General features: G+C 41.9%; 1 protein-coding gene across 1 annotated transcript in view; it reads left to right on the top strand.

Annotated features, from left to right (window-relative positions):
* The window catches only part of gabrr2a (gamma-aminobutyric acid type A receptor subunit rho2a), a gene marked incomplete at its 3' end in the record, with an annotated part of 119,171 nt that overhangs the window by 73,456 nt on the left and 19,392 nt on the right, over window positions 1-26,323 (top strand). The window contains exons 4-7 of the mRNA XM_079287266.1: window positions 1,024-1,247; window positions 13,345-13,427; window positions 19,721-19,861; window positions 25,809-25,961. Coding sequence (XP_079143392.1) covers window positions 1,024-1,247; window positions 13,345-13,427; window positions 19,721-19,861; window positions 25,809-25,961 — 601 coding nt within the window. The remainder of the gene's footprint in view (window positions 1-1,023; window positions 1,248-13,344; window positions 13,428-19,720; window positions 19,862-25,808; window positions 25,962-26,323) is intronic.

Here is a 26,323-nt window from a genome sequence, read left to right as displayed (position 1 = left end):
TTGGTGCTTATAAACGGGCCTGCGCGCACAGCGGGAGGCTGCTTTTCGGCCAATGGAGAGTTGGCCTCAGCTGTGGCTGAAGGCTGGAGGTGCGGTCATCTCAAGGGGCAAGGATCAGACTTCAGGTCACACTTGTGTGAGGAAGGGAAGCATGTGAGGAGCTCAGCCAGCCAGGAGGTGGCGCCAGACCCCAACACCGCCTTATCTGACTTCAGCATCACTACCCCTCTATTATACTACTTCCGGATGGAGTTCAATCGCCACAGACTTTGCACCGTTCATATTTTATGCATGTATAATAAATCATTGTTAAATTCTAATGAAGTCTCTCCATGATTGAAATAAGATATAATGTGTACGTATCAAAACACTCAATCCACCTGTATTCAGAAACTGTCTTTAAAACGAGCCGTCAGGACGTCAGGTTGTGATGTCACAACTGTACAGTCACCGGTAGAAGTACGGCTAAACTCTGTGCAGTCTACACCCCAGTAGCTGAAGACCGGAAAAGCTAACCTATCAGAGCAGCTTGGGCTTTTTCGGGAGGGCTCCTTAAGCAAATGTTACATAGTGTCACTTTAAAGACTCAGTAAAACAGGCGCTTCTAGCTTCCATAATATGACAAGTGAAACTCAGTATATGTATATGTATATATGTGTATTTATCAATACAAGAGGGATTTCATCAAATCATCCAGAGATTTTATTTGGTTACTCAAAGTGGACGTAACCTTGTTTACTACGTTACAAACATATATTTTAAGCAAAACGACATTTAAACATAACATAACATAAAAATGAATAGCTTTGTTGCCTAAACCCAACCAAGTTGCTTCCTGTGAAAATGGAAGTTTATTTTGAAAAGATGTATGTAACGAGAATAACTGACAGAGTATCTAGTGCATCACAGTATGAAGCCTAAGGCCACTAACTAAGCTGCCGTATTGGAGGGGTTAGGAGTGAGAGCGCGTTGTTATAGATGTAGACTGATGAACACCGTCCGTCTTTCCTTTGATTCCACCAGGACTTCACCATGACTCTGTACCTGAGGCACTACTGGAAGGACGAGCGCCTGTCATTCACCAGCAGCACCAACAAAAGCATGACGTTTGATGGGCGCCTGGTGAAGAAGATCTGGGTCCCCGATGTCTTCTTTGTCCACTCGAAGAGGTCCTTCATCCACGACACTACCACCGAAAACATCATGCTGCGTGTCTATCCTGATGGACATGTCCTCTACAGCTTGAGGTCTGTAGCATTTCAGCATCTGCCTTCTCAGACCCTCACAGGATCTCTCGTTTGTCGCATAAATGTTCTCAATTGACCTTTTTTCCACAGCAGACATTTTAATGTGTCGTAACAGAAGAAGAGCACATTAACAATGTCTCAGTGTCAACTTGTGTAAGCCGTGACACTGAGCCAATACCATAGGTCAGTGGTTCCCAACCAGGGATCCCAGGGGGGAGCCAAAGATCACAGGGGGTGCATGACGACATGCATGACAACCAATGGATCCCTGGAGCCTTAGAAAACACATGCATATCAGGGGTGACACAAATAGCCGTTGACTTGTCAGAGAGGTGTAAAAATGTGTTACTGAAACAAAGGATCATTCTATTCCTGCTATACGGGGCTGCTGAATGTCTGATTTTAGTTTTGGTTTCTTCCAATAAATATCAGCCTATACCAGACCTGGGCATTACAGCAGTCCCTGTTTCTCATGCGGCCCCTTGGGAAAAATAATTGCCCACCCCTGGCCGATACAATACTGTTGATATGAATGTGAAAGTAACCTTCACTGTATTTGTGAATAAGTCACCATGTCGACTAAGTTACACTATCCAAATCAGTGCGACTATCGAGCAGCATCTTGATGATAGCTAGATTACTGTTTCTATATTGATGAATGATTCTGTAAAGTCAGCAGCGGGATGCTGTAGAAACAGCTGTTTGGGTGTCTCTTAACTTTGTACTTTGGACAGCACCGCACCTACACACACACACACACACACACACAAACACACACACCCTACATAGCAGTGGTGGGCCGTCAGGGCCAGCTAAGCCTTCTCTGCTTAAGCCTTCTATTTTTCCCATTATCTTATGTTCTCATTGCACAGCTCCTGTCTTCCTCTGTTGCTCTGCTTCCAGCACAGCTTGTTTTAAGGAGAGCTTTTATCCAATCAGATTCAGCCTCTATGTCTCTAGGTAAGGAGAGAGGCCCTTTGCCCGCTAGAGAGCCTTTGCACTTTAAGCGAATGGAGACGATATTGTTGGTTGTTATAGTCTTCAACCAATCAGATCTTTTGTTTGACATGTTGGGCGTATTCTTTGACGTGCCAGTGGTACTCAGGTAGCCTCCTAAGTACGTCTGCATTAACGTGCACCGTGATTGGGCAGTGGGCCAGCACGTGACTAATGTGAAATTTAAGGAAGCTGGCAGAAGTTACTTGGAGTAGTAAGAGTTCAAATTGAAATATATGGAAGAAATGATAACATTTTTAGGGTTTTCCTTGGTGTAGTTAATTTATTTGTATGAACGGTGTTTCTGGATGACAGCGTCGCACATTTTATGGCTGAATGTGTTTCATTTTAACTGAGCATCTTGGTGTTTGAAGCTATGCTACGCTAACCTGAGCACGGCATGTTCGTGACACTACGGTGCTTTTGAAAACTTTTGGAGAAACCCGAGTGGATCTACAGATCAACGAACACGTTCACAGGGAAACGGAACTCCACAACTGCGGTCCGCGCCCGGCCGGCACACTGGCGGAGGTGCGATCCCGGCTCCGCTGCGAACCGGCTGCCGCAGACCAGCGAAATACAACTGGGGCGGCTCGACTGTCACTGGCGTCCATGAATGGAGAAGGACTTCTAACTGGAACTGAAACGATGTAAACTCTTTGTCAACAAAGAAAGGAGGATGGACTTTGTCTTTCAGTGAACAGCATTCGGTAAGTGACAAACTGCGTTTGTTTGTTTACATCTGCAGTAATGTTACTCCTGTTCATTTGTCTATCGTGTTGTTTTTATGAATACTATTTGATGGCTCGTGCTCTTGTGTGGTGGAATGCGTGGATCCGCTGCAGGTTTGCTGGATTGATATGTCATTGTCAGAAAAATTCACTCGAGACTGGTGTAAAAATCATTCATCATTGGACATTTATTCTTTGCAAAGAAGGAGACAGGGTTGAGTCACATACAGAATGTACATCAAGACCGCTCGAAGATCTGTCTCCGAGCCTCTGGTATTTATACTCAGTAAACAACATGCAGTGGGCTGGCACAGGGTAACACACACACATTTCGCGTTTCACACAGGCGTCTACGTATCTGGACACTTTAACTATTTGTTCTAGTACAAAGGTCACTTTCTCGTAAGTCATGATCGCAAATCAGCCCTGCGTAAGTATTGACGCTTTCTACACGTTTGTTATCATTCTTATTCAGGACAAACAGCTGAAGTGTTCTTTCGGCAATCAACTGCTTCTTAATAGACTAAACATTTGCTGAAGACCTAGTGTCAGTGAAAGTTCGCACTAAGACACAGGCCTTAAACACTACAGAGGAGATGAGCTTCTGTTAAATGTATAACATTCTTTAATTATTAAACGCATACAAATTAGTCATTTAGATTTTTCCCAACAGTAATGCTTTGTTGTCATATGAATATGTGACTGGTTCTTGTGACTTTCTTGTTGTTGTGTTAATTACGTTGATTTGACTATGCATTGTCCGTTAATGACGCAGCGCCCCGTAGGGTTGGGTACCGAAACCCGGTGCCTATACGACCGGTATCTACCAGACCGAAACGCAACGCAGATTTCGGTGATTCCTTTTGGTGCCTGAGCCGATTGAAATACTTTTTTACACTACTCTGATGACTCCGTCCTGGCAGCCTCGGTCCTCACTCATAGTATTATTACAAATGGACGAGCTGTGCGTGCTTAGAAACAAACCCCTCCATCATTCTGGCGAAGCTTCGGCCATGATTTTTTTTTTTAAACGAGACCGAGATCTGTCAAACGGCTGGCAGGCTACTGACTTCCTCCATCGACATCCGGGTACTTAGCGCTGGCGCGCATAAGCACAACATCCACAGGACGCGAAACCTTCTTTTTCTTTGAGGTGTAGTGGCGCCACCAACTAATAAAATAAAATAAGTCAGGAGAGGTGTCGTAAACACTACAGAGGAGATGAGCTTCTGTTAAATGTATAACATTCTTTAATTATTAAACGCATACAAATTAGTCATTTAGATTTTTCCCAACATTCCCACCTGTTTATACTATTCGTATAAATTCTAATAAAAATCAATGAATAAATCAATAAGTCAAGAAATGAAGAAATGTAGAAATGAAGAAATGAATAAATGTCCAATCGAACTACTTAATAAGTGAAAGCATAAAAACAAAAAGAAACATCAAAATCAATAACAATTGAATATAATCAAAAACACATGTATTTTAATGTTATATGGATTAACATATTTAATAAAAAGAATGTTTCAACAAACATTCTGTGTCCTGTCTTTATTAGCTACAGGTAATACTGCAATCATCATTTCGTCTCTTCTCTCAATTTTCGACATGAATCATTATTACTTCACAGTTCAGTGTAATCGTCACTTCCCAGCTCCTCACCATCCTGCTGGAAATCTGTAAGTACACTTGAGTCTGTTTAGTCATGTCAACATCAATTCATCGCTGCAGTAATCTCCTCAAACATGGTATGAAAGTACATTCAAGATGCACCAAACATTTGTAGACCCCTCCTCTCTCCGCCAGCAGCACGTCTTGACCCCTCTACGTATTGTTGCCCACCAAAATAGTACTGTTTCAAACCCCGCAGCAATTTGATTTCCTCTGGGACCCCAATGTCATCTATGTACAGTGTTCAGTCAGTCTGTGTACATTGTACAGACTGACTGAAACTGCCAGATGGGCTGACCTTTCATGGTCGTGGTCTGTCTCTAGGAGGTTACACAGGGAGGCGCCATCCATAGGCAATGGATAGAATGACCTCACCAACTGTGCCAAGGCACGAGTTCCGCTCCACTGCTTCGCTTACCCCCACAGAACCATCAGGTGCCAGCCCTGGGCATCGTCCATAGCCATCAGCTGTCTGTGTGATGTTCTACATAGTTTGCTGCATCGGCTGAGAAACGGTGGTATTTCGTTTTAACAGGAGGCAACAGATAGTTCAGAGTAACACAATCGTTGCTACTAGACAGTTTGAGGAGGAGAAACAACTGTAAGGCACATCTGAAACCTGTTTGGTCATTTTCTGGTGTCATGCGGAACAGAATTGTTCCCAGCGTGTAATGTTCGTGTGGTTGTGTTTTGTATTTATTGATTGTCAATTTTATCTTCTCAATTTCCCACCATAATATTGGACTAATTATGATTGATTCTGATTCTGATTAAAGCAAAGCATAATTCCCCTTATCCCAAATAGCCCTGGCTGTCTAAATTTATCAATTTCCGCGATGTTAGTTGTACCACTGAGCCCTTTTGTTTCTTACAGACACCACTAACCCCTCTGAGCGTGTTCATATCTTCACTGGTCAGACAAATGGCCCCAGAGGCTTTCAAATCCCTGTTGTTCCAGACTCACCCAGAGGGAACAGGTGCCCCAAGATTAAGAGTTATCAGTGCCACTATTTTTGTTGGTTCACCTTTTTACAATGCGTATTTATATTCTTATATATTATTCTGCTGTATTTTCTTAATTTTTAGTTAATTGTACCATTAGTTATTTCAATTAACCCTGCTGACTGTGGGTGATAAGAGCAATGATATTTCATGTTTATTCCAAATACCTCAGCCAAATGTTTTATTACTTTGTTTACAAAATGTATATCATTATCACAATAATTTATGACTGGTATTTCAAAATGTTCTTTTTGTCTTTCGTCAAAGCTTTTGCTTCCGTAATAACATCTCGATCAATTTAGAGTATCTGTCAATTATTGTCAAACAATATTTCTTCTCTGCATATTAGTTTAGTTCAATGAAATCCATGCAAATATGTTGAAATGGATTATATTTTGCACATACAGTGCATGCTAGACCCAAAACAAATTTTTTTTTAGTAGTTTTTGAAACCATATGCTGGAAAGACCCTCTTTATCATAGATACCTTCCCACCTGTTGAGACATGGTCCAACCCATGGCTTAAAAGAGCCGTATATCTATATTAGGTCTTAGGTAATATTAGTTTGCCCTCAGGTCATTCCCAGAAATGTTGTTTATTTTGCAGTTTTGTTTTATCCAATAGGTTTTTTATTCTTGCTCTGCAGCATTTGTTAGCATGTCTTTTAAGATCTCGTGATCTAAATGTTGCACTTCAAAAGAAAATTTGGTATCAATTCTCTCTGTATAATAGGTTTGTTAGTTGATGTCACCATCTCTCTATTTTTCCACTGCTGAACAAACACATGTAAGCATGAGTATGCATAGTTACTATCTAGATAGTGATGACCTTGTCTTTTCTCAGTTTGCCTCTGTGAGAGTAATTAGTTCTGCAGCTTTGTGCTGGAAAAAATGTTTGAGACTCAAATTTGAACACTTTATTATTTGTCACTACTACATATCCCGTTGCATTTTTACCATCTAATTTCTTCTTACACGAGTCATCAGCAAACATAGTCAGATCTGCATCTTCAAATGGAATGTAAACCCCCTCTGCAGTCTACTGTTTGTGTAAATGACTTGTCATAATTTGGCAATCCCAACACTGATGGACTTGTTAACATCTTATTTTAATACCATTAAAGCTTCGTCTGCTTCAAGAGTCCAGCACATTTTGTTGTGTGCTGCCCTAGGTTTATCATAAATCAATTTTGATAAAGGTTTAGCTAATTCAGCGTAATTAGGAACCCAACATTTACAGAAATTAGTCATTCCTAAGAATGACATCATTTGTCTTTTTGTTTGCTTTGAGAATGGCTTCTTTTCTTTTGTATCGGCCATTCTTAGATAAATCATAACCCAAATATTTTACTTTTTCTTTCCAAAGCTGGAGTTTGTTCTTGCTTACTTTATGATCATGTTCATCCATATAAAGTAAGATTCTTCCCCTGGTGGGTCGAATTTAGCTATTTTAGTTGCATTAATTGTTCTCAAAGCCTCTTTCTCTGCAGAGGAGAGAGAAAATGTCTCACTTAGTTTGTTTAAATTTAGATAAGAGCACAGCCTTTGCTGTGACCGTGTCCTAGTTTATCAACACTGCAGTAATAATTTGGTGAGTTAGAAACCTCTTGCACACAACAGTCAATCGTTGAGTCAAACCACTTTCATTCTCACAGGTTAACTGGACAGTTTTTTTTGTTTTTAGCACAAATCCTGTTTTGTCTGTAAGCCTGTTTTGGAATCTTATGGTCGTTGATGGTACCAATAGATATTCTGTTTGTACCTGCTCCAAAATCACCCAAAAAATACTACTTCACACCCTTCAATAACTCTAACCCCACAATTCTATTTGACATAGTTCTAATATTTCTATCCATTTATTCATTACCGTCAGTTTGTGTCTGTGCATCAGTGTGTGTGCGTGTTTTTACATGACCTGCATCCGTTGAATATAGTGTCCAGACGTCCCCCTCCTCCGATGTCCTCCCCCTGTCCACTCTTTCTCTTCTCCTGCATTCGCATGCCCAATGCCCCCTCTTTCCAGACGAAGCAAGCTCCACTCCGTCCACCTCTGCTCCCTCCTCCGAACCCTCCTCCACCTCTGCTCTTCCCTCGTCCTCCGCTCCGTCCGCGGAAGGCTCCACATCTTTGATTGTCTCGGAAATACACATTAGAACAAACATGATTAGACACCTCATTATTACCATCATCATAGTCAATAACCTATGTGTCAGCATTCTGTTTGCGTTTTTTTCTTTTCTTTTTGGTTATTCAGCACTGTTGCTGAAGTAAAATCTGATTCGTCTGACATTTGTAAAGGTGGCTTACCGTGTGTTATGCCCCTTCTGTTGGATTCTGGCTCGTAGAGCGGTCTGCCAAAAGTCTCGCTCATGACTTTTCTCAGCACCGTCGCGAGCTCAGTTGTTGTTTCTGTGTTTTGTCTGAGAGCCTCCGGGACAGTGGGAGGCGGGAGAGAGAGGAGAGGAGTTTTCGGATTGTTGGGAGCCCGTGAAGTCTGAGCAAGCTCCGCCGCCTGTGGAAGATCTGGGGGTGAAGCAGAGGGTGGGGGAACATCCGGAGGAGGCCGTCTCCCTCACACCACCTCACAAAGGTGTACGCTTGGATACAAATCAGGAGAATTAGTCACGTTATCTTCACATTCTTTGTCATTTTCTTGTTTTCTGTCATTGTCTTGTCTCTTGTATATTGTCTTGTCTCTTGTCATTGTAGTCGTTTCAGTCTTTGTCTTTTCTGTTCCCTTTTTGCGCTCTTGCGCCTCTGATAACCACATTTTTGCTTTGGTTAAAACCTCTTTTCTTTCCTTTCTTTTCTTTCCCTTGCTTTTTCGCTCTATCTGATCAACCAAGAGTTGGCATCCCGCGACTGTCAACTTCTCGTTGAAGCCATATTGCTCTTTCCATCTCTTTACATATTTAATGCTATCCGCATTTTTCATTTCATGTACTTAGTCTCTCCCTTATGAGTCTCATCTTCACTGTCTTTGCTAGCCCCTGACCCCATTTTTCTCAAAATCTTTAATTATTATTCTTTTCATTTTTTAATTTTTGTAAGAAGAATCTCAAATCTTATCCTCCCCCCCTTTTATTTTTATGTGATTTTTGTAGTAAAAAGAAGATGAAGAATAAGTATATCATTCTCAGTTCTCCCTCAGTTTACTAATATTTTTAAATATATATATTTTTTTTTAAGTAAAAAGAAGAAAGAGAAGAAGTATATCATTCTCAGTCCTCCCTCAGTTTACTAATATTTTTTAGCACTCTCTTTTTAGTAAAAAAAGAATACCTCTTTTAATTCTGGTGGCTTAAAAGAGGAAACCCCCTCCCTTAGTTCTGGTGGCTTAAGGGAGGTCCTCTCCCCTAGATTCTGCAGCTTAAGGGAGGACTACCGGTAAACCCTCTCCCTTAGTTCTTGTGGCTTAAGGGAGGACCAATTCCGGATTTCCCAAAGTAAATGATTCTCACCAGTCTGGTTCACCAAAAAAAAAGGATCTTGTCACTCCGTTCTCTTTAGCAAAATCCTGGCCTCTCAATTTACCAAAGGATTCTCGTGTGAGAATCTGGCGGAGGTCTTTGTCAAGAGTCCTGGACTCTCCCGTGCACGGTTTCAGGTTCAAAGCTGAAGAGAAGTGAAGGTATTGAGATCTGGCTCGAAGGACAATTATGTTAGAAAAATTCACTCGAGACTGGTGTAAAAATCATTCATCATTGGACATTTATTCTTTGCAAAGAAGGAGACAGGGTTGAGTCACATACAGAATGTACATCAAGACCGCTCGAAGATCTGTCTCCGAGCCTCTGGTATTTATACTCAGTAAACAACATGCAGTGGGCTGGCACAGGGTAACACACACACATTTCGCGTTTCACACAGGCGTCTACGTATCTGGACACTTTAACTATTTGTTCTAGTACAAAGGTCACTTTCTCGTAAGTCATGATCGCAAATCAGCCCTGCGTAAGTATTGACGCTTTCTACACGTTTGTTATCATTCTTATTCAGGACAAACAGCTGAAGTGTTCTTTCGGCAATCAACTGCTTCTTAATAGACTAAACATTTGCTGAAGACCTAGTGTCAGTGAAAGTTCGCACTAAGACACAGGCCTTAAACACTACAGAGGAGATGAGCTTCTGTTAAATGTATAACATTCTTTAATTATTAAACGCATACAAATTAGTCATTTAGATTTTTCCCAACAGTAATGCTTTGTTGTCATATGAATATGTGACTGGTTCTTGTGACTTTCTTGTTGTTGTGTTAATTACGTTGATTTGACTATGCATTGTCCGTTAATGACGCAGCGCCCCGTAGGGTTGGGTACCGAAACCCGGTGCCTATACGACCGGTATCTACCAGACCGAAACGCAACGCAGATTTCGGTGATTCCTTTTGGTGCCTGAGCCGATTGAAATACTTTTTTACACTACTCTGATGACTCCGTCCTGGCAGCCTCGGTCCTCACTCATAGTATTATTACAAATGGACGAGCTGTGCGTGCTTAGAAACAAACCCCTCCATCATTCTGGCTAAGCTTCGGCCATGATTTTTTTTTTTAAACGAGACCGAGATCTGTCAAACGGCTGGCAGGCTACTGACTTCCTCCATCGACATCCGGGTACTTAGCGCTGGCGCGCATAAGCACAACATCCACAGGACGCGAAACCTTCTTTTTCTTTGAGGTGTAGTGGCGCCACCAACTAATAAAATAAAATAAGTCAGGAGAGGTGTCGTATTTTGCCAGAGAAGGCAAATATGCTCATATTTCTGCAAAAGAATTGCTGAAGTTTGAAGCTGTAGTGTGTGTACAGTGTGTATGTGTGTGTTTTGTATTTATTTATATTTATTCAAGTATATTGTAAACTGTTAACAGCTAATATATTGTTCATAGTTTGAAGTTAAAAAGTTCATAGTTTGAAGTTAAAAAGTTCAGGCACCGGTATCGTTTTAAAAGTATAATTTCAGCACCGGTATCGGAAAAAACCCAAACGATACCCATCCCTAGCGTCCCGTCATGCACGGATTCATGTATCTGCACCGTAGCTGTTCAACTGTAGTAGGACAGCACAGAAGGCCCAGGTATAAAATGCACGGCCTGCCACTGCTACACAGACATACACACACACACACCCCGTTCACATTATTGTGAAACAACAGCTAGGCGACAGTCACATGTATCTCGGCCAATCATTTAGTTGTTTTTACTGTTCTTCTATAGACACATACACACATAATGATCCACCACGACTTAGACCACTTGTGATATGATGGTGGTTTCATAACATATTAGTCAAGAAAACGAGCCAGGATTCTTTCTTTTTTTCCGTTGATCAGTATAGTGATCATTTTCTTGTATGTAGCGGGATATTTCGTCCAGCACTTTTTGGTGTTCTTTGTTGCGGGACTCAGCCTTTACTTTTTGCTCTACTGTGACTCCCCCCGCTCCTATTTCTGTCGCCAGCATCTTCACGATCGCGTCGTAGTCTTTTGAGGGGCTTATCAAGGTGACTATCTTTCCATGGATGGATTTCATTACCTTGAGCCACCAGGACAGCCATTCCCCCACTTGCTTCTTGCCTTTCGGGCGTTTCGAACAGGTTATCACCACCACTGCCATTCCTCTGAGGGTGAGGGGAGCTACATACCCCCCCCCCCTTGTCATTGCATTGCCATTCTACTTTTCCTTCAACCAACGCCCTATCCTGGGGGGGCCTCCGCTGGCTGGGTCCTGGATCATCTGGTCCGTTCTGCTGCTGGTCTTCCATCTTGTACTTTGTCTTTGTCTTTGTTGTCTCGAGTTGCCTTCCTCCCAAAGCCTCTCGTTGGCCGTTGAGTAAGGGATGGGATCAGGCTCTGGCCCCTCTGCAGTGTCGGATGAGTCTGGTCGATGCTCCTCCGACGTCTGCGGCTTCTCCTGTGCTGGCTTGTATATACCACGCACAGCTTCGATGCGTCGGATGTCTCGCAGTCGAACTTCACTGAGGCTTGGGCAGGATTACTTTCTACCCAAGTCTCTCCTCTTCGGGTCCTTCGTACATGAACGGCAGCCTCTCTCGGCCACCGGGATTCTTCTTCTTGGACTCAACATACTCCTTTCCCTGTGTGTTTACTTCATCAATGCTCCGAGCGTGTGTCTGGTTACACCCAACATCCGATATGACCTCAGCCTTTAAGGCCCCCACCCTTTCTCACTTCCCCTCACATCAGCTCTTTCCACTCACAGACTTCACTTTACTCCGATACACATACATTATTATCAGTTTACATTTGTTAAATCATTTCATATTTGTTATGTAATACACACTTGCTTTAAAATGATTATTAGATTTCATCCTTTAAACTAAAAGTATACACTTTATGTCCTTTTAGCCTGATTCACATACCGAACATGTATTCCTTCATTTAAGCCAGCTTTCCTGGGATCTCAACTCTCTTTTTTGACAAAGTCCACATCTTCGTTTTGAAGCCTTTATATTTCCTTCTGTTGAATAATGATGCGGGCCGTACTGCCTGAAGGAGCTGCTAACCCTGAGAGACCTCCCTCAGCCTGTTTCCATATGTCACTGTACTGAAGTGCTGCTTCAGAGAAGGAATAAGAAAAGCACTCGGTACTTGACATTTGTTTTTCATTTATCACTGACAGACTCAGACTGTCGTAGTGTCTGACAACATTATGGAAAGAACCCTAGAGAGAAATAAAAGCATTTTCTTTACCTTTCACCTGATCCTGTCTCTTTGTTCAGGCATCCAACAAAGTCTCCTCCTGAAATCTCAAGTCACATCCACACTGTTGAAATCATTGAAGTGTTCAGCCATGACCCTTTAGGTAACACTTGTAGTCCCACGCCATGCTGATTGAAGTGACTTCACTTGAGAACATTACTCAAGACTTTACAGAGCTTCTTTTGGATTCACACTCGCAGGAGTACCACAATATACAAAAAGCATCATTATTTTAGTTTGGTGTTGACGTGTTGCATTTTCCTACATTGATTTGTGTTATTTGAGACCAGCATCTTATTTTAGTAATGATAAGAGGTGACCATCACACAGGTTTACAAACTGTTGGATTTCGAGAGTGGTAAAGTGATGTGGTTTGAGCCAAGAATGACGGAATCTGAAAATGTCTCAATGCCATTTTTGGGGAGTTTCGCTAACCCAATTCAACCAAAGGTGACCATCTTTGGATGAGAGGGTGAAGCTGGGGAAGTCATTTTCTCATAGACTTCCATACAACCAGAGAAGTTGCCTCCTGATGGACATTAGAGAGAATGCAGGCTAAGACAAGAAGCATTGGTTTCACTTTTCAGACCTGAAGGTTGCTCCTCAGTTGAACATGCGTTACTGCTTGTTTGTCCATCTATCAGATCATTAATTATCAGTAAGCCAGCACAGCAGGACAAAGCTAAACCAAACTGTAATGGATGTTTTGCTAACCTGTGAGGTTGACTACCTGTCTGAACTATGACATCAATGGCGCTAACCAATCACAGGTGTGTTCATGTGTTGAGGAGAACTACAGCATGTGACTTCATGTTATTTCTTAGCTTGTAATAATGTTCAAAAAGTAGCACTAAATACATTGAGTCATGACACACAAAACAGATGCCAGATCATTTACTGGCATTAATTCATATTTGCATTACCATGACTGTTCTCACCCTCTGCGTCTGTTCTTGTCTCTGCGGGCGAACAGAGTGACAGTGACGGCAGCCTGTAACATGGACTTCAGCCGCTTTCCTCTGGATTCTCAGACCTGCTCACTGGAACTTGAGAGCTGTGAGTAAATGGTCATTTTATGGTTACTTTTTCTCTGTGTGTTACATAATGTAAGAAAATACATTTTATTGTGCGCTCTTTACGGACTTGGGGGTGATGTTTGTGCTGAGAGACAGTGTTGGGGCCCCAAATTTCCCCCCGTTGTTTTGGTTGGTCCGGTTTCAGGTGCAGGTCTCTCTCATGGTGGAGAAACACCAAATCCATTGACGTACGTGAAGTCAAGCAGTCCTATTCAGTTTCTATGGAGAGCAGGAGATGCGGCCGTGTATTGCATGATGGAAATGGCTCAGCTCAAGATGACTGACCGTTCGCCGAATCTGAATTTGCCTAATCATGCCTCAACCTCAATTTTATGCAAATGAGGTCCATCCCATTGCAAGCCAGCAGGCTCATTAAGCTCAGATCAAATTGTCAAACTAGGCAGCGCTGATCCAATATGAATGAATATTCAGTTCATGCATTTCCAGTGGCGGCTGGTCAATAGAGGGCAATGGGGCATGGCCCCACCATGAGCCACACAAAAAAATAAAATAAATTATAATAATCATAAATTATACAAATTGTCAATATTTGTGTTTTTGAACTATGGAATGTACCCAGTAATGTGTGTAAAATATGATATCTGCGCAAAATATATGCTTTTCCTGCTCGTGCTCTCTGTCTGTGTGCACGACACTCTGAGAACGCGCAGCTTGGGGGGCCTGATCGTTTTGGCCCAAAAGAGACGGGTCTATGAAGCAGTTTAGCCAATTGCTTATTAAAGATACAAATGAGTGAATTTAGCCAATCAGCGCCCTCAAATAGATTAAGCTGCGCGTTCTCGTCAGGAGAAGTCTCTACAGGCGAGCGCAAGCACTCCTCCTCCAACCCCCGTTTGAGAGGAGAACTTTGAGGAGATTCTGCAGCCAAAGAGCTGATATCAGATCAGCCTGACCTCACAATCAGACAGCAGACTCGGGAAAGGGAAGCAGTACATGCGAAGCTTCTGTACTAGCTGTACACCAGACAGGTTTGGCTAGCTGGATGACGTCATGCTAATCATTTATTTAGCTTTTTAAAACAACGGGAACGGATCCAGCACGGACAGTTACAGGAGTGAGGGATGAGGAGTTAAGGAAACATGAGAACACCAGGGTAGGGAGTGAGGGATGAGGAGGTAAGGAAACATGAGAACACCAGGGTAGGGAGTGAGGGATGAGGAGGTAAGGAAACATGAGAACACCAGGGTAGGGAGTGAGGGATGAGGAGGTAAGGAAACATGAGAACACCAGGACACACATGAGAACTCTGTCAAGCTACATATTATGCAAAGTGAACATCTTTTATTCTACACAGCTGTCCTCAGTCTCATCTGCTTAACTTGGTCATGGAGGCATCAACATGTAATAGAGATGTTAAATTAACAGTGAAAACTCATCATAGCTTAATTTAACATCAGTATTCATAATTACACTTCATGTTTACACTCCTGATCTTTACCTCCTATAACAAGGTCCATAGGGGCATCTCAATAAATGAACATGTTATTTTATATTATATAAGTGTTATTTACTGATTGTTTTCGTGTTGGAATACATGTTAAATATTTAACTGCCAAGTAATAATGCGTGTTTGATACGTTTTTTTTGCATTAAATCATACTGGGATGTTTGCTGAAATTGATAGGATGGCCCGACCTAGAACATTTTCCACCAGCCGCCACTGTGCATTTCCTTTTTTTCACCTCCCGTGTTTTCAGAATCATATTTTACTGTTCTGCTGCCAAAACCCCAGGCGGAGCTGGTGGGATGTGTTTGGGTTTTTTAATTAACTGATTGAAAAGTGGCGCTTTGGGTAGATTTATCTTCAGGTTGAATGAACTTGAATTTCAGCTGTCCGCCATTGCTTCACTGATGGAGGATAAGCTTTATTAAATGTTCTGAAACCAATTTTAAAAAACGAAATATATGTAGTACAACAGTGTCAAAGAATAGTATATAATGAAGCCAACATACATATTGATCAGTCAAAACAGCCACTCTCTTCATACACAATATCAGAATCATCAGAATCAGAACCGTTTATTGCCAAGCAAGTTTTCACCTGCAAGGAATTTGTCGTGGCAGAACGTACATAACATTCAACAATAAACAATAACACTTAACTATCAAATAACATTTAACTATCAGAAACAGTCAGCACAGTGCAGGAAATAGAAACATATTTGAAATGTACAATAAGATATGTAACATAGGATATGGAATGAAGTGCACACAAAAACAGATAACAGGACCGTAAACCAAGTGAAGTGTATGAATGTTAAAAGTGACGAGTGTGTTTAAATAGAGAGACAGGGATGTGCCTCCCTGATTACGTTTGTGTTTGACGTACAAATACGCTTCTCATCAACATATCTTTGCCATACTCTAGTCTTTATTATTTTTCTGTGATCTGCCTCGCCTCTACCCCGCCACAAGTTATTGACCCGCGGCCTGTTCCGAGGGCTGAAGACCTGACGATCGGGTGCCTCACGGCGGGGACGGCTGGAGACCTCGCGTCCCAGCGCCAACGGGTGAGCGCCCGCCACTCGGAACCATAAAACCAAGTCCCGGATTTCACCCGGGGGACATTCTGGAGGTATTGTGACCGGGTGATGTGCCTCGTTGCTGGGGAGGTATGAGCCGAGAGTGGCGGGGTGTTATGGAGGTATATATTACAACTCGGTGTTGTTCCCGTGCGTGGATGAGCGCATTTCTGCCGGAGACAGGCGGCGTGTTGTGGTAGTATTCTGACCGCGTAATAGGGAGAAGGAGAGGCGGTGGTGGAGAGGGAAAAATGTTAAAGAGATGGTGGAATGTATGATTGGAGAGAGAGAAGCGAACAAGTTGGACGTGATCCCGGTGTCCAACAACACTGTCTCGCGCATCGATGCTTTGTCCGAAGACATCCTGGCTACATTGGTCGGTCGCGTGAAGAAGAGTGAATTTTACTCTCTGCAAGTAGACGAGCCTACAGATGTGGCCAATCTGGCCAATCGTCCGTTACCTTCGTAACGTTACGTCCGTTACCTTTTCGAAGGCACGGTGCAGGAAGAGTTTTTGTGTTTTTTATCTTGTAAAGAAACGCCACGCGCGAGCAAACTGTTCTCTCATTCGTCCGATTTTTATGCGGCTCTGTTGCTCTTTTTTTTTTAAGGTGCGTGTGTGGGGGGGGGGGGGTTGGGGGTGCGTGAACCCGGTCGGGATGTAGAAGGGGGTGCGTGGCCTAAAAAGTTTGGGAACCGCTGCTCTCAGAGCAGGTATGAAAATAGGACCATTTTAAAGTATGCAGATGACTCTGTTATTGTTAGTCGGCTCCAGGACAATGAGACCAGCCACGGCCCGGTCATCGACGACTTTCTGAAGTGGTGTGATGAGTCCTGTCTTCAGCTGAACATCTCTAAAACCAAAGACATGACAGTTGATTTTAGAAGACGAGCCCACACACATGAAGGCATATCCATTAAGGGTCAGACAGTGGATTGTGTTGAGTCTTACAAATATCTTGCGACAATGATCGACTCAAAACTGAACTTTGAAGCAAACTGTGTAGCTGTGTGCAAAAAGGGGCACCAACGTTTGTTTTGTTTGAGGAAACTGTCCTATTTTCACATTGACAAAACCATGATGACCTTATTTTATGGTGCTTTTATTGAATCCATTTGATCCTTTTCTTTGGTGTCATGGTTTGGAAACCTCTCTTTAAAGAACAGGAACTCTCTGGATCAAATTGTGAAATGGTCTAGCAGGCTGATTGGGGAGTCACAGCTTGGCCTAGAGTCCTTGTACACCAGACAGTTGCAACGGATCACCGGCTCCATTTTAAAGGACGACTCCCACCCTTTGCACAGGGAATTTCAGCTTCTTCCTTCTAAACGGAGGTATAGGGTCCCACGGTGCAGAACAAAGCGCTATAAAAACAGCTTTGTTCCAGCAGCCATCACGCAGGTGAACAGATCATAGCATAGTGCACAGATGCTATAGAAACGTGTGTGTACTTATTTATTTTACTTATTGATTGACTGATTTTTAGCCTTGTGTACTTTCATCATGTTTGTCTTGTTGTCTGTGCTGTTTGTAATGTCTGTCGAGATGGATGCCTCTCTCTCTATTTGCAAACCAAGTCTACCTACGGGTACAAATAAAAGTAACCTGAACCTGATCTCACCTCTCCTCCCATCCCCTATCCTCTCTTCTCCTCCCCTCTTCTAATCTCTTACGACAGTTATAAAGTAGTCTTTAATAATGAAAGGTTGTGTTTGATACTTAAGATCTTCTCTAAAATCTTCCTTTATGAACTCAAACAGACAGTTCGTGGAAAGTTTTATTTTTCAGACTTAACGTTTGTTACAGCGCTGCAGGTCTTGCTCTCTCTCTCACACATATCAAAATCACTTTAAAATAAACACTTACGCATAAAGGTTTACTAGATTATGGTCCATAAATGTGGTGAACACACGTCTCACTCGTTTCCTCTCGGTTTCGTTGTTGTCTGTTCTCACTCGTAGCTCTGCTGGTGGCTTAACTATCTGTCCTACTGGAGAGCAATCACTGCTTTTTTTCCTTTACATTTTATCTGCGGACTTCACAATAGATGTGCAGAACAAAATAAGCATTAATAAGAAAAGGAAAGTCCTCCGATTTGTGTTCATCACCCTCCCTAAAGCCGCTAACCGTGACTTCAGACGTCCGCTCCGTAGGTCTGATACCTCCGCTGGTCACGCCGCTCGCTGATCGCTCCACTAACAGCTGCTTCCTCTGTAACAATGCAGACTTTAACTGGACAACAGCTGCTAGTAAAGACAACAAGGTCAACAACACCTGTAATCAGTCGTTCATGTTGAATAAACCTGGTAGTCGATCGGTAATCAATGTTGTTTGTGAGCTTCCGGGTAAGGGACACGTGATATGAGTGCGACAAATCAGGGAAGGACACGTCATGACTGCTAAAAACCAATCAAGTAGCGAACGCGGGTGTGGGCGTCATCATTTCGAAATGCATGCGTTTACGACCGTCCACGCGGAAACACAACCCGGAGTTTTCAAACTTATCCGTCCTGCGGAGCGTTTTCAAACTTATCCGTTTTCGGTGCTCTAAAACGCCGGCGTAGTGTGGACGCTCAATGTAAACGTAGCAAAACATCCGCGTTTATAAATGGAAATGGAGTAGTGTGGACATGGCCTCAGATCCACGCTGAGCACAGCTTAATGGTGAGCGATGCCATAGTGAGGCTGGTTGCATTGTGATGTTGTAGTAGGGGCTCTCGTAGGGTTGTCACTCACCAGTGACAGACAAAGCAGAGGTAGAATTAGAACTTAAATGCACTTGTCGTGCTTAACAGTCTTTTAATGCTAACACTTTATAACATATCTATAATTGGCCGAGTAGCATCACGTGAGATAGTTTACAATGCATGTAATTGGTCGGTGTGTACATTGTATCACAGCTGATAAGAGCCAACAACAATAACATTGTAATTACACAGTAATCTATATATTAACAGGTTATGGTTGTACACATATCATTTGTAATACCATATTCAGTTTTCTGTGAATGATTGACACATGATTTGTAACTAAGTTGTAACCGATGATTATAATGGCCACCCAAATAATGTAAAGATGCACTACACAGCCTTTATCAAAGTATTAGGCTATAAATCAGTTGCAACTTAAAAATAACTATCCTGATGTTTATAAATAGTTTACAAACCAGTTATTAACCATCGTCAAAGTATTACCTATCTATCTTAATAGTGTATAGATGCTTTACAAAGTATATATTGACCATTTAAGGTATTACAATCAACTGAAACTTTATAAAAGCCATCCAGAATTCTTTTTTTAAAGGGTTAAAAACCAATTATTAACCATTAACAAAGTGTTACAAACATCTGTTCCATCTGTCTATGTAAGGTTTATAGATTCTTTACAAAAGATCTGCTTATCATCAGCAAATACTTAATATAGTATATCAAATGTAATGATGTGTTCAACAATAAACTGTAAAAATAACAATTCATTTTCATTCCTTTGTTTCCTAACAATGAAATAAATATTAACAGAAGTTAATTAACTGTGAATGTATTAAAGAAGTGCTTATTCATTATCTCACATCACGTTCACACAAACACATAGCAACCATGGAAGACATGTGAGCAGGTCAAAATAGTATACGCTTCTGATTATCGGGGGCATGTTTTTTGGTTTTTGATGATAATTCATTGTTGGACGTGACTGAGCCTCTATCTGATTGCGCGGTGTGGTGTTTTGCAGACGCCTACACAGATGAAGACCTGATGCTGTACTGGAAAAGCGGCGATGAGTCTCTCAGCACTGATGATCGCATCTCCTTGTCACAGTTCCTCATCCAGAAGTTCCACACCACGTCTCGCTTGGCCTTCTACAGCAGCACAGGTACGCACACGCACGCACACACAGGACTAACTATGTGGTGATATAAAATAATTAATAAATGATGCTTGTTAAACACTGTGCACAACATCATGACGTGAATAACAATTATTTTGTCGGAATGAATCACGGTTGCAGTCATCTCTGTCTTCAAGGCGAAGGCCTACAGCCACCGAATAAGCTTCTTTGACCCCGTGACCTTTCCTCCAGCTCTACCTTCAGGACAGGTGTTCTATATTTAGCGCTGCTTTAACACTGCTGGCCAATGGAGTCAAGAGGAAAAGCCCTTTAGCAGCCGTTGGAATTATAATCAAGCAAAGAAGGAAATTAGGTGGCGTTACTGGTACAAGGTGCACGTAGGGGGGGGGGGGGGAGGTCAGGGTGAATAGATGGGTCAACCAAATTGTAAAACATACCACAATGTCACCTTAAAAAACTAACTTATTTCAACCCAAAGCGTGACCTTTACCTAAACAGGTCGCTCTTATGGCCAAACCCAACAGAGACTCCTGGAAGGCCCAGACAAATGATGTCCAGGGGCTTAAAGTGTATTGACCCATGCACTCAATGACATGAGTAAAGATTGATATACATATCCCTATTTTTCCAAACAAAAGTCAGAAACTGCTCCATATAAAAGCATCAAATTGATCAGTTAGGATAAGCAAGGGGATTGAAGTAAGTCTTGAAAGTCTTCTTTTTTTTTAAATGTTACTTGAATTCGATGAATTCATTGTGATGCTGCGTTCACACCGGTCGCTTTGATTTTTTGACGCGCGTCGAGATTACATACAAAGTATAGAAACAGACGCGATGAGACTGGCGCGCCGCGATTTTGCGATGGCGCGGCGCGTTGGACGCGTTATTGCAGTCCGGTGGACGCGGTGGACGCCGCAAAATCGCCAACGCGCGAGTTGAAATTTTTCAACTTCAGCGACATAATCGCGTGACGCTGTGGCGCGATAGCCTATCAGCGTTGAGTTGCTCCCCCTGTCATCACTGGCTTCCTGCCGTTGTTGAATCAGGAAATAAATCCTGTAGCCGTCTGTGTTCACCCAGAGCTCTACGATACCTCATATCAACAGAGACCGGACCAAACCATGTGTATACATGTGTGTGTGTAAACCATACGGTACAAACAATGAATAGACGCTGCCGTATTTACGTCTACGTGACGTTATTGAGTGCTGGTGGAGCTGCTACGATGTTAGCATAGCCTAGCACCGATCCATCAGAGCTCCATTGAGAAGACCAGTAACCTACAAATCGGCATCATTACGTAGTTATTTCGGAGTCCCTTTTTGTCGGAGAAGACAAGTACAAATCGGCATCATTACATAGTTATTTCGGAGTCCCTTTTTGTCGGAGAAGACAAGTGCAAATCGGCATCATTATGTAGTTATTTCGGAGTCCCTTTTTGTCGGTTTATTGCCGTTGAATCACAGCCAAATCAGTTTATTTTGTGTTCCTACAGCTGTAGTAAACAGCGACCGGTGGCTTGCTAGACAGTGAATACAGCTCGATACAATCCACGGAGCTCCTCTGAACAATATTATGAACCAGACATGACGGCGTTTGGCATTCCGATGTTTGAGGGACTTCCACAACACGTACAAAGCAGCAATTGGACTTATTCCTTTCACGGTTGACAGCGGAAATAAATGGCGGCCAGGTGAACGGCTTCCAGGACGATAAACCACGCCCCCTCTCCGGCGCTACGAGATTTTGTGGCGTTTGGTGTGAACACGACCGGCGGCGTGTTGGACGCGATTGTGCAGTGCGTTGGACGCGATTTTGCAGTGCGTCAAAAAATCAACGCGACCGGTGTGAACGCAGCATGAGAAGTAAACGTCTCTAAAGATAAGGGTCAGTGAGCAAATGCACAGTCTCCCATAAAAAGACTTTAAATGGCTGGATGTGGTGAGTACAGAACTGTACTCACCACATCCAGCCGAATAGCTAAATAGTCCTTTATTGAGTATACTTTATATTGAAATATAGACCACTTTTAGCTAATGGGAATATACAAACACATGCTCCCTGCTGCAGCATTGTGTATCCCCTCCAGACAAACGAATCCTCCTTGGTTTGGATTGCAGATGTTTCTTTATTTATTTTTATATATATATATATATATATATATTTATTTTTATATATATATATATATATATATATATATACATATATATATATACACCAGCCACGAACCTCACCACACGTCACTGGTTCCCATTATCTTATTTCCTCATTGCACAGCTCCCGTCTTCCTCAGTTGCTCTGCTTCCAGTGCAGCTTGTTTTAAGTAGAGCTTTTATCCAATCAGATTTCACCTCTGTGTCTCTAGGTAAGAACAGAGGCTCGAGGCCTGCAGACTCACAAGTGCATCCATGTGCACTTTAAATGAATGGGGACGATATTGTTGATTGTCATAGTGTTCAACCAATCAGATCTTTAGTTTGACATGTTGGGCGTATTCTTTGATGTGTCAGAGCTGCTAGCTGGCCTACAAGTACGTGATTGGTCAGTGGGCTAGCGTGACATGTTGGACGGTGACAATCCCAAAATCTGCTGCCTCTGTGGAGCGGACATTTTCAGCCCCAAACGCATTAAAACGTATTCAAGAAATACAACTGGGGAGGCTCCACTGTCTTCCATGAATCCAGAAGGATTTCTTACTGGAACTGAAACACACGGATGTACTGAACAACCGTGAGATTAAACTCTTTGTTATAAAGAAAGGAGGATGGACTTTGTCTTTAAATAGTGAACAGCAGCTCTAGTAAGTTAAACGCGTTTGTTTTTATATCTGCAGTAGCTTTAAGATGCTTGTTTATATATTATTATGTGTGCTTGTTTTTATGAAGATGGATTTTTGTTTGGTTTTATATGTCATAGGAACCATTGTTATGTCAAATGTTGCTCTGGGGATATATTTAGTCGGCGCCAGTGTTGCCAACTTGGTGACTTTTTCGCTAAATCTGGAGACTTTCCAAACCCTCATGGAGACGGGTTTTGTCAAAAGCTACTGGTGACTAATCTAGCGACTTGTTCTGGTGTTGGAGACTTTTCTGGTATTGTGACTCTGACGTGACAGCACGTACGTTCTAGACCAGGGGTGGCGACACGTTTTCGGCTTGCGAGCTACTTTTAAAATGACCAAGTCAAAATGATCTACCTACATTAAAAATACTGAATATCTATTGATATTAGGGTTGTCACGATACCAAAATTATGACTTCGATACGATACCTGCCATAAGTATCACGATACCGATACTTACGATACCAGAATTCGATACAATACCACAAATACGATACTGGTATATTTATCTATAATAGTAATAAATAAAACATGTGTACGGTTCCCTTTTTTACCAGCTTGTTCCTGCCCAGCTTTTTGAACACTTAACAAATGGCATTAATGTTAGTATTAGCCTACAGCAAGATATTAATGAAAACTACATGGTGCCATGATCGCTGCTGACTCTGCTGCCATCTGTCTGACTGTCTGTGGGAGTGGGTGGATAAACAATGCTTCATTTACTGCATAGTGAGTTTGATGTTTTCACTTCATATTTTATCTTAATTCAAGGAATAATTATTTTTCCTTAACTAAAAATAAAAAAATAATTAGCTCAAGATCCACCCTCAGGATCCACCAGCATGGAGCCATTTTGCATGAATTGTGCTTCATTTAGTACACGTTTGTGTGCATTGTGACCTCATGATCATTTTGGCTCAGGGTAGGAAATTTACATATTTTTTAGGGGGCAATTTTTGCCCCCACTTTCTGAAATCCAGGGGCATTTCCAAAAAAATTGGGGGCACTTTTTGAAACTTGTGAAATAACATTTAACCTTTATTCAAAATAATAAATATACTTAATTAGGCTTACAGTATATGAGCAATTGTCATCAAATGGCAACAATAAGACTATTTGGCAGTAGTCTACAGATTCACAGTGTTTTCTTAGATTTGTTGAACAAAAAACAAACATAAATCAGACAATCATATTCAATTTTATTCTTATTTCTTTGTGGTTATTTATTATTATTAAAATTTTAAACAACTATTAACAATTATTAAGTCAACGATACCTTGATTACATAAATCAGTCATTGTGTGGAAAGTTTGAGAATTTTTTTTTATAGCACCTTCAAAATTTCAAAAATGTGCCATTTATAGGTACAAATTCAGTTCAGAGTTTTTGCTGAGTAAAATATCTTCATTGACTGTCGGTCAGGTATTATTCATTTCCAGCAACCCTCAAATCAAAGAATAAAGACACTTTATGCACAATTTAGGTGTATTTTCCCTTTAACTCACGAGATGCAGGGTAGCATGTTTTATACTTAATGTGAATATAATTCATACTTTGTTGGCATCTTATTCTGAAAACCGGATGTTTGTCTGAAGAAACCGGATGTTGTCTCATGTTAATCTTTTCCGCTAACTCCCGATCTGTGCCGTTTGAATGCGTTTACCATGAATTTCAGCATATAGGTGCACTAACATTTAAGTGTCTGCTGAGTTGACCAAGAAGCGCTCCATTTGGTTCTTCACGCACACGCAATATCAGTCAAGGCGAAAATCAAAACCATTCTATGGCAACTGGACCGTGTCATATAGGCTCCGATGTTTTTGACAAGTTCATTAAATTATCATTATTATTAGAGGAAATTATGGGGGCATTTTTTGCTCCTCTCCTAGTGATATCGGGGGCAAAATTATATTTCTCAGGGGCAGTTTTGCCCTTTGCCCTTGTATTTCCGACGCTGTATGTGGTGTCAAACTAGGCTAAGGCTACTCGTGTTAGCTGTATATGGGTGAGCTTGAGGGTGTTCATGTTTATAATCACATTTGCTTACCTGTCGTTCTTTGAACTCTTTAAAAAGTTCGGGGTGTCTGTCTGAAAGGTGCTATATATTAATTGTCGGCCAACGCTTTCAAATAATTAATTATTATCAGGGATGTGAATGAATGAGATTCTGATGAATATAGGAGGAGTCCTGCAGACCAATAATTAATTATTTCTTTAGTAGAAATAAATTGGAAGGCTCACTAATTAGCTCGCCGGAGTTTTGCGGTTGACCACGCATACGTGGTGACCCGTGTGTTAGAAAATCAAGTGGCAAATGACATGCGATCTACCCGCACTACCTCCGCATTGGGCACCCCTGTTCTACACTGTCGTGAATGAGCAGCGGTACTGCCGTGAGCCGCCCCAAAGCACTCACAGGTGGCTACTCTCTTGCGCAGCAGTCCCAGCTCGTCAGAGCAGAGAGGAGACGCACTCGGCCTATTCATGTATCTGCACTCTGCAGTTAGTGTATTTATAGTTGTTGAGCTTCATTTTTACACGAAACAAATAATAACCGTAGATGTAGCGTCATAATGAGGTGTTTCAGCTGCAGGACAGCAGTGAAGGCCCAGGTATACAATGCACGGCCCGCCACTGGGTTTGACATCATTACATCATAAAATTGATCTCATTTTATACTAATAAGGATTCTACATATACTGTTTAGGGTGATATTAGGGCTGAGTTTTGGTACGATTGGTCCCGAGATACAGAGGTCGCCACTCAATATATTTCGATGTTGTAAGCAAGGCGATAATTGTGTTTTTTCAAATCTCATTTTAAGGAAAATGTCGTACTATAAACCATCGTATGCATTAAAGAGTAAAAAAGGTTGAACCTACTTTATGCAATCAGAACAGTGGGATCTGCATATACATGTATCACAGTCCCTGGAACATCCAGCCTCATAGTTCTACTTTGAGAGGGAGCATACACTGAGAGGGCACAAGTCTTTGCAAATGAAATCCTTAGTTAGTAAGCACATGTCTTAAATGTAGAAAATCAAATCTCATGTGTGAAATGTGAAACGTTTTGTATTAACCTCTTTCTACACTGTTAAATCTTTGAGCGTCTCCTGCTGTGATTTCAGGCTGGTACAATCGTCTCTACATCAACTTCACGCTGCGACGCCACATCTTCTTCTTCCTGCTGCAGACATACTTTCCCGCCACGCTTATGGTGATGCTCTCGTGGGTGTCATTCTGGATCGACCGCCGGGCTGTGCCGGCCAGAGTGTCCCTGGGTGAGAAAAATAAACTGCGGTCAAATGTCTAACGAGGGATGAGGACAAAAAGCAGTCTGAGAACAACTCATAATAATTCATGTTCATGCAAAAATGAATCATATGGGACTACTATTCTTTAATTTATGGCCTATTTGGGATTTGTGGGGTAATGCATAGGCCTTTATTTGAAGAAGAAAAAAAAGAAGTGGCATTTGAATACTGATTTCAACGTCAATTACCTTGGCAACAGTTGGAGCTTCAGAGCATTCGGGTCAGTTTCATTATTTTCATGAATTGTGAAAAGGGTGGGACCTAAAACTGAACCTTGTGGGACACCTTTGGGGAAATTAAGAAAGCTGGAGGAGAGACCACTGAACTGC

This window comes from Melanostigma gelatinosum (assembly GCF_949748355.1).
Source record: "Melanostigma gelatinosum genome assembly, chromosome: 16".
Classification (NCBI taxonomy): Eukaryota; Metazoa; Chordata; class Actinopteri; order Perciformes; family Zoarcidae; genus Melanostigma; species Melanostigma gelatinosum.
Note: the sequence above shows the minus strand (reverse complement) of the source record. Positions and strands in the feature narration are given on the sequence as shown.